The sequence below is a fragment of the Rana temporaria genome, chromosome 6, assembly GCF_905171775.1.
Source record: "Rana temporaria chromosome 6, aRanTem1.1, whole genome shotgun sequence".
Taxonomy (NCBI): domain Eukaryota; kingdom Metazoa; phylum Chordata; class Amphibia; order Anura; family Ranidae; genus Rana; species Rana temporaria.
The window spans coordinates 167,964,022-167,979,670 of record NC_053494.1 but is presented as its reverse complement, the minus strand read 5'-3'; the positions used below and the strand labels follow the sequence as shown (position 1 = coordinate 167,979,670).

General features: G+C 44.1%; 1 protein-coding gene across 4 annotated transcripts in view; it reads right to left on the bottom strand.

The window, feature by feature from the left end:
* The window catches only part of TLK1 (tousled like kinase 1), a 351,587-nt gene that overhangs the window by 8,679 nt on the left and 327,259 nt on the right, over positions 1-15,649 (bottom strand). For all 4 annotated transcript variants that reach the window (XM_040357767.1, XM_040357768.1, XM_040357769.1 and 1 more), the window contains 2 exons: positions 4,496-4,665; positions 1,351-1,486 (listed from right to left, as the gene is read on the bottom strand). In XM_040357767.1, coding sequence (XP_040213701.1) covers positions 1,351-1,486; positions 4,496-4,665 — 306 coding nt within the window. The remainder of the gene's footprint in view (positions 1-1,350; positions 1,487-4,495; positions 4,666-15,649) is intronic.

Below are 15,649 nucleotides of genomic sequence, written 5' to 3'. Positions count from 1 at the left end.
CCCTTCCTGCTCAGGACAATTTTCAGCTTTCAGCGCCGTCACACTTTGAATGACAATTGCGAGGTCATGCTACACTGTACTAAATTTCTATCATTATCTTCCCACAAATAGAGTTTTATTTTGGTGGTATTTAATCACCACTGGGGTTTTTATTTTTTGCTAAACTAAATTATTTTGAAAAAATAAAGTTTTTCTTTGTTTCGGTTATAACATTTTGTTTTCTCCTTCACTGTTGGGCATTGATAGGCAACACTGATATGCAGCACTGATGGGCACCACTGATATGCATCACTGATGGGCACTACTGATGGACACTAATAGATGGCACGGATGGGCAGCACTGATGATGATGTACTGACAGGTGTTACCGATTGGCACTGACAGGTGTTCCTGATGGGGCACTGACTGGCAGCTGATGGGGCTGTGCTGATAATCAATGTGCGTATTATCAGCACAGACCCCCCCTTACACAGGGAAAGCCGCCAATCAGCTCACCCTGTCAGTGCGAACCAAGAAAAGTCATTTACCGGCACTTCCTTGTTCACTCTGATTGGTCTGACGGAGGCTCCTTGCCACGATCAGAGATGCAGTGTGTCAGAGTGACACACTGCACCACTGATCACCGCGCGCCCCTCTGGGAGAACGCCGGCATGTTATCCTGCTGCACGCCATATGACCACCATATGACCACCGCCCGGCCGTCATTCTGCTATAGGCCGGGCGGGAAGTGGTAAAGCATGTTATACAGCACAGTGCTTGTGCTGTGTAATTTGGCCCCTTGTATAACCTAAAATACCTGGCTGATCCTGCCTGGTTCTGCCCTCCTCCCTGTAAACGGACCACAGTTTATGATGGCCGAGCCCTGACACCGTGGGCACTTTAAGTACCTCAGTCATCCGCTTTGTCTCCTCTCTGCTCTCCCCCATCCTCTCCCTCCTCCCCCTTTCAGTTCCAGACACTGCCCGCCCCCCCTCCTGCTTCTTTAAAAAAAAAAAAAAAAAAAAAGATATCATCTGTATACCATCCTGCTATATAATGTTGTGTCCCAGTGCCTGTGCTGTATGAAAAAAAAAAATGCTGATCTGCATCTTATGATAGAGCGTCTCCCGGCGCTCACGCGACTTCTCGGCTCTGTTCCTCTTCCTCCTCCTCTCTCAGAGAGATCCGAGTCATCACATGACCCCCGGGAGACACTATAAGGTACAAATCAGCATTTTCTTTTATACAGCACAGGCACTGGGACAGTATTATATAACAGATGCGATGGTATACATATAATATGGTGGCTTAACAACCACTTTAATGCACGTTAGAGAACCAACATTTGGTGCTAAAGAACAGTGAACTCACCAGTATGTTCCAGCTCCTTGTGAGGTCAGGTCCATTCCATCCACACCATAGCTGTCATCATCCATTATTTTAGACAACCCAAAGTCTGTGATTTTAATCTCACCACATGCTGTACCATCGACAAGAAGAATATTACCTGGGAGAGAATTTTCACATGCTTAAGAGAACTGCTTAAGAGAACTGTTTCAAATAATATACATGCTCATCTTCCATACCTGGAGGCATTTATTTCCTACTTTATTTGGAATAATTGTAGATGCATGTACTGTATATTTGGAAGGATAAAACACCACAATGACTGCAAAATCAGCCAAAAGTGAGCATTGTCTAATGTCTAAAGCTTTGTACACACACACACTTTTCGTTTTAGTCGTTTTTTTTGTTCAACCCAGCAGGGCTGAAAGAAAAAAAATAAAATAAATTACAGCTGAGGTTGGAGTTGTTGTACTAACAATCCAATGTTCGTACAGCGATCTCCCCTGCTGTGCTATTGTGTTCTGATGGGGACAGCCCCCCCGCCAAAACACTCCGGTCAGTGGTTTCAGCCATTGGCTTAGCGCGCTGATCAGGAGCCGATCGGCAGATCTTTTTCAGTCTTGCACTTTCGACGTAAGCCAGCTTCTGTCAGACCGACTCCAGTACACACAGGCCAAATGTTGGCCGGTTGCTATTGAACCGGCTAATGCCGCCGGACATTCATCCCATGTGTACTAGGCTTAAAGGAGTTGGAAAGTCTCAAAGGTTTTTCATCTTAATGCATTCTATGCATTAAGGTGAAAGACCTTTTGTGGTGCAGCAGCCTCACAGAGCCCCCCTGTTACTTACCTGAACCTGAACTTTCCAGTGACAAACATGAGCCCAGTAGCTCGTCGCTGTCTCGGGTCCTCATAGGATAGACTGATAACAGCAGGAGCCATTGGCTCCCAGTGCTTTCAATCAAATCCAGTGACACAGGAGGCGGGGCTGGGGCAGAGTCCTGCTGTCTGTGTCAATGGACGCAGTAGCAGGACCTGGGAGCACGCGCCCGCACGAGTGCCTCAAAGGAAAGCGGCTCTACGTGCGGGCACTCGATGCGGAGGAGGAGCCAGGAGCGCCGCCGGGGGGACCCCAGAAAAGGAGGATCAGGGCAAAACCCTTGCACAGGGCAGGCAAGTATAACAATTGTTCTTTTTTTCAGTCAAAGACGTCATATGACGTCCTTGGGCTAGAAGTTGTTAAACTAACATTTACAATCACTTTAAGGATAAAGTGCAACACGCCAAAAGACACAAAATGTCAGTAGGGGGTAGAAGAATGGCAGCACCAGCCACATCTCACTGTGGATCTCTTGTTATCCTCTGTACAGACACAAAAATTAGGTTAACAGAGCTCACTTTAAAAGTTTGCCAGTTTACGGAACAACTGGCAATGAATAGAAGATTTAAAGGGGTTGTAAAGGTAAAAGTTTTTTCACCTTAACCACTTTAGCCCCGGGCCTGTTTTTCAGAGTCGGTGTTTACGAGACAAAACCATTTTTTTTTGCTAGAAAATTACTTAAAACCCCCAAACATTATATATTTTTTTTTTCTAACACCCTAGAGAATAAAATGGAAGTCATTGCAATACTTTTTGTCACACCGTATTTGCGCAGCGGTCTTACAAGCGCACTTTTTTTGGAAAAAATTCACTTTTTTAAATGAAAAAATAAGACAACAATAAATTTGGCCCAATTTTTTTATATATTGTGAAAGATAATGTTACGCCGAGTAAAATGATACCCAACATGTCACGCTTAAAAATTTCGCCCGCTCGTGGCATGGCGTCAAACTTTTACCCTTAAAAATCTTGATAGGCGACGTTTAAAAAATTCTACAGGTTGCATTTTTTGAGTTACAGAGTAGGCCTAGGGCTAAAATTAATGCTCTCGCTCTAACAATCGCGGCGATACCTCACTTGTGTGGTTTGAATACCGTTTTCATATGTCGGCGCTACTCGCGTATACGTTCGCTTCTACGCGCGAGCTCGTCGGGACGGGGCGCTTTAAAAAATGTTTTTTTTGCTTTTCGCATTTATTTTTATTTATTTTACAATTTTTAACACTGAAAAAAAAAAAAAAAAAAAAATTATCACTTTTATTCCTATTACAAGGAATGTAAACATCCCTTGTAATAGAAAAAAGCATGACAGGTCCTCTTAAATATGGGATCTGGGGTCAAAAAGACCTCAGATCTCATATTTAGGCTTAAATGCAAAAAAAAAATAAAAAATTTGGAAATGTCATTTTTTCAAATGACAAAAAAAAAAATGTTTCTTTAAGACGCTGGGCGGGACTGACGGTTTGACGTCACTTCCGCCCAGCGGAGCTATGGGGACGGGCGAAGGAGATTTTTCCTTCAGTCTCGTCCCCGCTCAGCTGCCGGATGGTCGCGATCTCCTCCGCCGCTACCGACGGCTCCGGTAAGCGGCGGAGGGCGCGGAACAGCGGCGGGAGGGGGGGGGCCCCTCTCCCGCCACCGATAACGGCGATCTCGCGGCGGATTCGCCGCGGAGACCGCCATTATCGTTAACACGGCCGCCCACAGAAGAGATGAATATCTCGATTGTGGCAGCAGCTGCTACCGTTACCGAGATATTCATCTCTAAAGTGATGACGTATAACGGCGGTGGGCGGTCGGCAAGTAGTTAATGCATTCTATGCATTAAGGTGAAAAAACATCCGAGGAATACTGCCCCCCCCCCCTGAGGCCCCGTTTACTTACCTGACACTTCGAAAGTCCTGCGCGACGTGGACGTGCAGGTTTCTCGGGTCATTCATTGGTTGATTGAAAGCAGCGCAGCCATTGGCCGTATCCAATAACAAGGCGCGCCGGGGGCGAGTGATACAGTGAGCAGCTATGGCCGCCGGCTGTATCACAGGAGCGCGCATGTAACAACTCATCACCACGCAAGCTCGCATGAAGGTGATGAGTTCTTGCGAGGGGGAGCCGAGACAGCCGCAGAGGGACCCCAGAAGACCAGGTTCAGGGCCACTCTGTGCAGAACGAGCTGCACAGTGGAGGTAAGTATAACATGTTTGTTATTTTAAAAAAATACAAATTTACTTTACATACCCTTTAATAATGCAATTACAACACCGGTCAACACACACCCCCCTTATTGTTCTCACCTGGCTTTAGATCATAATGAATGATGGGCGGCTTGATCTCATTGAGATAACGTAGTGCATTGACTATTTGCATTACAATAGACCTGGCTTCTTTTTCAGACATCAATTTGTGTTGTTTCAGATAGAAGTCCAGATCATTTCCTTCACAGTATTCCAGCACCGTACAGAACCTGCAAACACAAGGACACAAATGGTTATTTTTAAAGCATTTATATAGTAGTTCAACATATGCTGTCAAGAAATAAAGTAAAATGTACCAATCAAATACATACCAAAAGCACATTAATACAGAATGTAAATGGATGAACAGGAGAAATAAATTTTATTTACATTTTTTAATTTCCTGTACACTTTCTGCTATGCTGTATGCTTACGCATTTTTTTGTTTTACAGGTCTTTACGACTCTATCATCATCATCTAGGTGACTAGATAACACCTAGCCAGATACCAATTTACCAGACCTGCGTTTATTTAACCCAAAATGGGTTCAATTTAAAAGCTGCATATCACAAATGACAACAGGAAATAAGCATGTGGCTCTAAAAACATTAAGATATAATTAATAATTTATACAACAACCGCACACTAAACCATAGCAGCAGTGTGCCAGCGGTGCAATACCCCTTTCAGCTGTTCTTGCATCACAGAAAAATTCTGCTCACTGCACTATATGGGAACAGGGCCTAAAAGTAAATACAGTTGTGCTCAAAAGTTTGCATAGCCTGGCAGAAATCGTGAAATTTTGGCATGAATGTTGAAAATATGACTGATCATGCCAAAAACGAATTTAAAGGATAGTGAACATATGAAGCCGTTTACTATTACATAGTTGTCTGGCTCCTTTTTAACCACTTCCCACCCTGCGGCCGACTATTTATGGCCGCAAGGTGGCTCTGATTTCCCGGGAGGCCGTCTATATACGGCCTACTGCCGTGCGTCACTGGGGGCGCGTGTGTTCCCGCCGCGTCACACAGGTGCCGATGCGTGTGCCTGGAGGCCGCGATGTCCGCCAGGCACCCACGATCGGCAGTCACAGAGCCAGGGACGTGGAGCTCTGTGTGTAAACACAGAGCTCCACGTCCTGTCAGGGAGAGGAGAACGATGGTGTGTCTCTTGTACATAGGGACAATGATCAGTCACCTCCCCCAGTCAGTCCCCCTCCCCTCACAGTAAGAATCACTCCCAGGGTACATATTTAACCCCTTGATGCCCCCCTAGTGTTAACCCCTTCCCTGCCAGTTCCCTATACAGTAACCAGTGCATTTTTATAGCACTGTTCGCTGTATAAATGTGAATGTCCCAAAAATGTGCCAAAAGTGTCCCAAAAATGTCCCATGTGTCCGCCGTAAAATCGCAGTCGTGACAAAAATCGCAGATCCCCATTACTAGTAAAAATAATAATAATAAAAAAAATTAATAATTCTATCCCCTATTTTGTAGGCGTTATAACGTTTGCGCAAACCAATCACTATACGCTTATTGCGATTTTTTTTTTACCAAAAATATGTAGAATACATATCAGACTAAACTGAAAACATTTTTTAAATGGGATATTTGTTATAGCAAAAACTAAAAAATACTGTGTTTTTTTCAAAATTGTCGCTCTATTTTTGTTTATAGCACAAAAAATGAAAAACACACAGGTGATCAAATACCACCAAAAGAAATCTCTATTTGTGGGGAAAAAAAGGACGTCAATTTTGTTTAGCAGCCACGTCGCACGACCGCGCAATTGTCATTCAAAGCATGAAAGTGCCGAAAGCTGAAATTTCGCCTGGGCAGGAAGGGGGTATATGTGCCCAGTAAGCAAGTGGTTAAATCGCAACAACAGAAATCACCCAAATGGCCCTGATCATATGTTAACATACCCTGGAATCTTTGGCATTGGTACAGACAAAGAAGGTGACACACACAGGTTAAAATGGCAATTAAAAAGTTAAATTTCCCACATCTGTGGCTTTAAAAAATTGCAGTGTATAAATAGTCAATGAGTTTGTAGCTCTCATGTCCATGCACTGATAAGGCTATATATGGAACCATAGGCTACAGAAAAAAATTTGTCCAAGACCTGCGTAACAAGGTAATGAAACTTTATAAAGCTGGAAAAGGACATAAAAAGATATTCAAACCCTTACATTTGTCAGTAAGTACTGTTCAATCACTGAAGTGTAACATTTGGGGATCTCTCGATATCAAACCAAGGTCAGGTAGACCAAGAAAGATTGCAGCCACAACTGCCAGAAGAATTGTTCAGGATACAAAGAAAAACCCACATGTAACCTCAAAAGAAATACAGGCTGCTCTAAAAAAAAGATGGTGTGTTTAAGGAGCACAATATGATGATACTCAAAAAAGAGCTGCATGGTTGAGTTGCCAGAAAGAAGCCTGTACTGCGCCAATGCCATAAAAAAGCCTGCGGAGGCATGTCAAGGTGTTGTCAGGCTTATTGTAACTGCGCTTATTTGTGGCACTGGCGCAGTAAAAGGCTTCTGTCTAGTAACTCAACCATGCAGCTCTTTTTTGAGTATCATCGTATTGTGCTCCTTGAAAACCACACTGCATTTTTCCAGAGCAGCCTTTATTTCTCCTGAGGTTACCTGTTTTTTTCTTTGCATCCCAAACAATTCTTCCGCCAGTTGCGGCTGCAATCTTTCTTGGTCTACCTTGGTCTTGGCTTAGCATCAAGAGATCCCCAACATTTCCACTTCCTAATAAGTGATTGAACAGTACTGACTGCCATATTCAAGGCTTTGGATATCTTTTTATATCCTTTTCCATCTTTATAAACTTCCATTACCTTTTTACGCAGGTCTTTTTCAAAAAAAAATTCTGCTCCCCATGGCTCAGTAGCCAGCATTCTCAGTGCATCCACATAACAAACTCATTGACTATTTATACACAGATATTATTGTAATTTAACCTCTTGCCGACTGCCCCGCTTACATTTACTGCACTGTACAGGTACGCGATTCTGCACTTCTGGGGCGCGCACACACGCTGCAGGCAACTCGCTCCTGCGAGTGATTGGACACAGCAGGAGACAATGAGCGGGTCCGGCGGACGTGATGTCTGCCAGGACCCGTTGATAGATCGAGACAAGGCAGAACGGCGACCTGCCTATTTAAACAAGGCAGATTGCCCTTCTGCGACAAGGTAAATCAGTACAAGCACTCCCCCCCCCCCATTTAACCCTTTGATCATCCCTGATGATAATTCCTTCCCTGCCAGTGCATTTGTTTTTAGCACTGATCATTGTATTACTGTCACTGGTTCCCAAAAAAAGTGTCCGATTAATCTGCCGCAATATCGCAGTACTGCTATAAGTCGCTGTTCTCTGCCATTAATAGTAAATTAAAAAAAAAAATCATAAAAATATCCTAAAGTTTATAGACGCTATAACTTTTGCGCAAACCAATCAATATACATTGGCCTAAATTGAAAAAATTTTTTTTTGCAAAATTGTCTGTTTATAGCGCAAAAAAACACAAAAGTGATCAACTTCCACCACAAGAAAGCTCTATTTGTAGGGACAAAAGGGCATAAAACTTTACTTGGGTACAACAATGTACGACTGCGCAATTGTCAGTTAAAGTACTGCCGTGCCGCATCACAAAAAAATGGCCTGGTCATGAAGGGGGGTAAACATTCCAGAGCTGGAACGGTTAAAGAGCCACAGATGAGGGAAATAAACCTTTGATTGCCATTTTAACCTGTGTGCGTCACCTTCTGTGTCTGTACCAAGACCAAACATTCCAGGGTATGTATACATTTGATCAGAGCCATTTGGGCAATTTATGTTATGATTTAAAAAGGAGCCAAAAAAACCATGTGATAATAAATGGCTTCATATGATCACCATCTTTAAATATAAAGAAAGTTTTTTGGCATGATCAGTCATATTTTAAATATCAATGCCAAAATGTCACAATTTCTGCCAGGGTATGCAAACTGTATAATGGTTTGGGGCTCAATATGACTGAACTCCCAGCCTTATGATAAGGGATGGGTTACTACTGCAGTCACCAATTAGACTGATTCGCAAAGTTGCATAACATTGTTCAGCTTTATTAGGCTCCTCTGTAGGTCGTTCCCCCCCCCCCCCCCACTACTATATGTCCAATTCCAACGGCAGTAAGGACAATAAAAATGCAGGAATCAAATCAGAGATACCACACAGATTATCAGTCCTCTATAGAAACCTCTCTCAACAGGGGTGCTGCAGCATCCTGGTAGAAAAAAGCTGTTGGATGAGACCGAACTCATGAGCCAGACTGTATTTCGGCAAACCGAATGCCCGCTGCAAAGTGAAATCAAAGGGAGTGAGAGTGTGTGCTGTGGTCTGTGTCTCCCTCTACAGGCGCAGTACCCGGCTCATTTTAAAATGCTTTTTTATGTGTGTGTTTGTTTATATGTTGGAGTGTTTATGTGTTACTTTTAATCCTAACCTCTATTCCTGTACTTTTAATCCTAACCTCTATTCCTGTACTATCAGAACAGCACTTCTTGAACTTATTTGTTATAGCAGCAAGGACTGACGCTCCCCTGAAAAGCAATCCATGCTTAGATTGCTTATCAGAGGCATTTGACAGACAGTGAAGGGTCAATATGTTGTCTCCTTACCACCTGTTTCAGGTAAATGCAGCATCACTACACCACAACCACATGCAGTGAGTGCACACAGTTGGGGGTGCTAAAAACAGCTCGACCCCCCCCCCTCACATGTGATCACGTGCTTGGTTCACATCTGTGCGGCTGCATACAGTGCAGACCATTTATTTCAATGGGCTGCCGTATCCAAAGAAATGCAGGGAAAGAACAAGGCATTTGTCTGCGTGTCAGGAATAAACGTGTAAACGGGACCAAGCCTTAGAATGGGGAGAGACTGGAAACTCGAGACTGAAAATGATTCTTAGGGGCGCCCGGACTGGAAATGGTTTGAAAAACACTGCACCAAATATTGTTAGCTTTAGGACTCATTCATTTGGGCAGAAAAGAAAACTGCATTTAGATGCGCAGTGTGTGTAGTTTTGTGCACATCTAAACTCAGCACTACAGCAATTAATGAGCCCATACACACACAGCTGTGTTTATATGTGAAAACGTGCGCTGCGTTTAGCCACATACAAAAAAAGTAGGACACAGCTGCATCCAGGGCAGCACAGATCTGAAGTTCTTACATGAATACGCAAATCAACACGCAAAGAAGGGCATATATGTGTAGTCATTCACTGGAATAAAGGATGAACAGACATGTGTTTTACGCAGGATCTTCTGCTAGCTTTGCCAGTAAGGACCTGCGTTCTAAGAGCCCTTTCACACTGAGGCGCTTTGCAGGCGCTATAATGCTAAAAATACCTCCTGCAAAGCGCCCTGAAAGAACTGCTCCTCACACTCGAGCCTGAGGGCTTTCACACTGGATCGGTGTGCTGGCAGGACGATAAAAAAAAAGTCCTGCTAGCAGCATCTTTGGAGCGGTGAAGGAGCGATGTGTATACCGCTCCTGCCCATTAAAATGAATGGGCACCGCGGCTATACTTTGCGGGTGGTTTTAACCCTTTTTCGGCCGCTGGCGGGGGTTAAAAATCGTCATGCTATCGGCAGAAAAGCACCGCAAAATTGTCGGTAAAGCACCGCTAAAAATAGCGCCGCTTTACTGCAGACGCACCCACCGCCCCAGTGTGAAAGGGGCCTTAGACTGGTGATCACAAAATTCCAGAAAGTGCCTTTTAAGAACAACAGGAAAAGGTGTCAATTGAGATGCTGATTAAATAACATTTTATGTGAAAATTACATGTGTAAAGTGATTGTAAAGTCTTTTTTTCCCCAATAAAAAAAACATGTTATACTTATCTACTCTGCGCAGTGGATTAGCACAGAGCAGCTCCGGATCCGCCTCTTCTCAGGTCCCTCTTCTGTGCTCCTGGCCCCTCCCTCCTGCCCCCACAGCAAGCAGCTTGCTATGGGGACACCTGAGCCAAATCACAGCTCTCTGTGTCCATTCAAACACAGAGCTGTGGGCCCCTGGCCCAACCCCTCTCTCCTGATTGGCTGACCGCCTTTTATTGACAGCAGCGGGAGCCAATGGCGCATTGGCTGTGTCTCGGCCATTTAGGAGGGAGAGTCTCGGGTGGCCGAGACACTCGTGGACATCGCTGGACAGAGAGGGACCTCAGGTAAGTATTTTTGAGGAAAAACAAAACAGTGCCTAGCAGAGAGATTAACCCTCCTCAACCAAATTAAGGCAATAGAAGGAAATTTCCTTTTGATGAGCATACTCCAGGCTAAGGGACAGGAGATCAATGTCGTGTCATGCCATGACCCCAACTTGTCCCCCTGCAAGACCAAAAATGGTTCTTTGCAACATGAGACTGCCAGCTCAGACACTCGCCTTGCTGGGACAATAGCTACAAGGAAAGCAACCTTGTGGGTGGAAGTAGAAATAGGAATATCTCTAATGGGTTCAAACAGCAGCTTCTAAAGTGCTTACAGGACTAAATACAAACCCCACAGAATCACGAGTAACCAGACCAGGGGAACCATGTGGCAGATTCCCTGCACAAAGTCCCTCTGACCAAACTCTCTCCTTTTTCGATTCCCTTAAGCAGATATAGTGTAAAGCCTACAGACCTTGGAACAGAACGAAAAGTGCAAAGACTTAATCTTTTTCCTGGTACAAGGAGCCAATGGTTAGTCAAGACCCAACTGCAGGAAGAAAATAATCTGTCAACTGGTTAAGTTTTGGGGTGGAAGCCCCTGGACTCATTTACCAGGTGAAGTATGCATTTCCCTTCAGGTGATAATTCATGCGGGAAGTAGACTTCCTAGCATCAAGCATTGTAGGGGAAAAAAAAAAATGAATCTAGACAGATGCCCCCTTAGAACATGGGCTTCAGCAGCCATTACATCAGAGCCAGCAATTGAGAAGCAGGATAGAAAACTGGCCCTTGGAATAATAGATCTAGACAGTCTGGCAGGGACCACCAAGTATCTGCTAGAGGTCTTACCAGGTTGGTGTATTAACAACCAAACCACCTGGACCAATCCAGAGCAATGAAGATGGAATGCTCTCCATCTCAATCCTGAGGTGCATAACAGGAATGTTTCAGGGGAGGAAAGGCATTCCCCTCTAGTGGATCCCTGCACCTGGATACAAACCGATAAAGCCAGTTGACATCACAGAGCCGCTCCGGGCACTGGAAGGATCTAGACTATATTGTCAGGGTTGCACCTAGATGCCGGATCGCTAGCTGCTCTCGCCCCTCTTCAGCCCAGTGTATAGCAAGTGCAGGAAGGGCAGAGCGGAGAGCTCTGCTCCAGGAAAACTGAGAACTAAGCTACCAGCAGTCTTATGATTGCTCAGTTTTTTTAGCTTAGAGCTGGCAAGAGACAGCTGTAGCTTTAGACTGTTGTGGATATTTTATTACATGGACTCATGTGGACAATTTTGTTCTAGGATGTGTGTTTTATAGATTGTCATCTGTCTCCTTGTGTGCGATTTAACCTGAGGAGCGCTCTAGCAGAGCGCACTTGGGTTGATTCGGGACCAGCTGTAAAACCATCAGTATGAAAACCTTCTCAGGGGCTTGGAGACGTGTTCTCGGTGTGTGGGCATTTGCCGGTTTGCAAGTATCAAGCGCAATGCGCTGGGCTTCTTGCCTTCAAAATGTCTATGCAAATTAGAGAAGCGAAGTCCGCATAACGAGAGAAACATATTATATCTGTTGTGGCTAACTGGCTATGCTATCCCTTTTGGATACATATATGCTTTTATAAGAGGACATTGATATATGCCTTGTTTATATACTTGTACCGTAAATTGACAACAGCAAAAGCAATGCCCCTGCAGATCGTCTCAAGCCTGTAAGAACAAATAGAATGATCTTACTAGATACAGGTTGCTCTGAGCATTATTGAATAGGCTCCATGCTGACCAAGATGGCAGATGTGCTGGGCGGGGGGGCAGTGAACATGCCTCAAGTGTTTGAGACATGTGCACTTCTCCCTCCCACTCCTGTGGATGCCCTCCCCTTGACTGTTGTCATTTTGCATGGAGGAAGTGATTGACTGTTGGGGCCATGACTTTCTGTTTGTCATTCCTTTAGTTGCCCATAAATAAACTAAGTGCCTGTGCTGGTGAGGACAGACACACGTCGAGACCCCAGCTTGAAGCAGCATATTTTCTGAATCTACCTGGTGCCACTGAAGTACTTCAATTTCCTTATACCAAAGAGCTTGATACAAACAAGCTTCTAAGCACAAAGGAATTGTTTTGTGCTTTGTGTACATTTTGACGCTGGAAAAGTAAATTTTGGCGCGGTGTGGATTGGTATACCAATCCCAAGTACATGTCCACGACAAGACCAATGCTGCAGCATGGAGGCGAGTATGTGTGTTTTTCATTTTAACTACCCAAAATGTAACTTTTGGCAGAATTAAACCCTCCTATGCTATACAGCCTAAGCTGCCATCTTAGCCTTTGTTTGATCTGCAATTGCTATGGTGCTGCACATGTGATCAAAATATGACACGAGCAACTGAGTTCATGGCATGCCGCCTTCAATGTAACCGTTTTGGGAAACGGTTAAATTAATGGTTTTAGTTACACTTTAAAAAGCAGGTGCATCTTCCCTAGTAGTCTGCTTGTGAAAATGAGACAGCTGAATCCCTGATAGGAAAAGAGCACTTATAAATGAACTCTGCACAAAAAACAAAAAACAAACACAATCAACAAAGCTAAAATCTTGCTAGGACACTAGTAAAAAAACTGAGGCATGCTGTTAAGGGCCCTGGGCTGTGCATGCCAGTGTCCAACCCTACTATAGGCAGCAGTATAACATGAATGTTTAAAGCAGCAGTAAACCGCAGGTGATGGAAAAACAAACAAAATCTCCTGCAAGGCAATGTTATAATGTGCCTATGCATTGCATACTAGCATATTATGACAGACTTGCCTTAGAACAAAGTACTCCAGCGCTGCACTCTCACCGCTGAGAAGGTTCGAAATCTTCCCCTGGCCTTTCCGGGTTTGCGTCCTCTAGCTACATTAGTGGCCAGTGGAGCAATGGCGTCACTTCAGCGCATGCTTGCGGGAGCCACCGTTTATAGCACAGACTTTTAAGGTCTGTATGCCTTCAGAGCGCATGAGCCAGTAACGTCACCGGCTGCATGCACTCCGAATATCTCCTAATCTTGCACAGTTTAGTAGATATTCACAGTACCAAGTGGCAGAACAGAGTTTACTACTGACTGCATAATAACCACTTAAGCCCCGGACCAATATGCTGGCTAAAGACCCAAGGGGTTTTTACAGTTCGGGACTGCGTCGCTTTAACAGACAATTGCGCGGTCGTGCGACGTGGCTCCCAAACAAAATTGGCGTCCTTTTTTCCCCACAAATAGAGCTTTCTTTTGGTGGAATTTGATCACCTCTGCGGTTTTTATTTTTTGCGCTATAAACAAAAATAGAGCGACAATTTTGAAAAAAATGCAATATTTTTTACTTTTTGCTGTAATAAATATCCCCCAAAAACATATATAAAAAAAAAATGTTTCCTCAGTTTAGGCCGATACGTATTCTTCTACCTATTTTTGGTAAAAAAAAAAAACGCAATAATCGTTTATCGGTTGGTTTGCGCAAAATTTATAGCGTTTACAAAATAGGGGATAGTTTTTTTGCATTTTTATTTTTTTTACTACTAATGGCGGCGATCAGCGATTTTTTTTCGTGACTGCGACATTATGGCGGACACTTCGGACAATTTTGACACATTTTTGGGACCATTGTCATTTTCACAGCAAAAAATGCATTTAAATTGCATTGTTTATTGTGAAAATGACAGTTGCAGTTTGGGAGTTAAACACAGGGGGCGCTGTAACATTTAGGGATCACTGTGTATGTGTTTACTAGTGTAGGGGTGTGTGGCTGTAGGATTGACATCATCGATCGAGTCTCCCCTATAAAAGGGATCACTCGATCAATGCGCCGCCACAGTGAAGCACGGGGAAGCCGTGTTTACACACGGCTCTCCCCGTTCTTCAGCTCCGGGGAGCGATCGCGACGGAGCGGCTAAAAACAAATAGCCGCGCCGTCGTCCCGGATCGCTCCCCGAGCGGACCCGACCTCCGCATGTACCGGGGGGGGGGGGTCCCGATCAGACCCCCCACCCACGTCTAGGCAGGGACGTACAGGTACGTTGATGTGCCTGTCTGTGCCATTCTGCCGACGTAAATGTACATGAGGAGGTCGGGAAGTGGATAATTTTAAACTAAAACACACACACAAACACATACTATGTGTATATATATATATATATATATATATATATATATATATATATACACACATACATATACATATACACACATACATACATACACACACACACACACACAAAGATGCACACATATTTAGTAGTCCAGATAATAGTGAAAGAGAATATGTCCAAAACCACATTTCCTTTCAAAAGTAATGACCCAAGGGTGCACATAATAGGATGCCAATGTATACCTTCTTCTTTTAACCACTTGCCTACTGGTCACATTCACCCTCTTGCTGCCCAGGCCAAATTTTAGCTTTCAGCACTAATACACTTTGAATGACAATTACGCAGTCATACAGCAACACATTTTTCTTTACACACAAATGGAGCTTTCTTTTGGTGGTATTTAATCACCACTGGGCTTTTTTTTTTGCTAAACAAACGGAAAAAGGCCAAAAATTTAAAATGTATGTTTTGCTTAGTTTCTGTTATAAAATTTTGCAAACAGGTAATTTTTCTCGCTGATAAAGCTACACCGAAAGTCACTGTTAGGGCTGCACTGATCATCAGTCCCCCGATGATCAGTGATGTCCCCTTTCACACATGCCGGTTACTGGCTCTCCTCGTACTGTGACAGCATGAGGAATTGAATGTCGATAACCGGTAAGTGTGTTTACATCATGATTAGACACAGCTGATCATGTGGTAAAGGGCCGCTGTGATTGGTCCTTCACCCTGATCAGCTGTGTCCTAAGGACACAGCGATCACAGAGCCCACCAGGTGCGCTCCGCAGCGGGCATGCGCAAGGCATGGTTCTGGTAGGACATCAACAGACGCCCTCTCAGAACTGGACAACTGCGCTGTAGCCGCCATTCGGCTATAGCGCGGTCGGC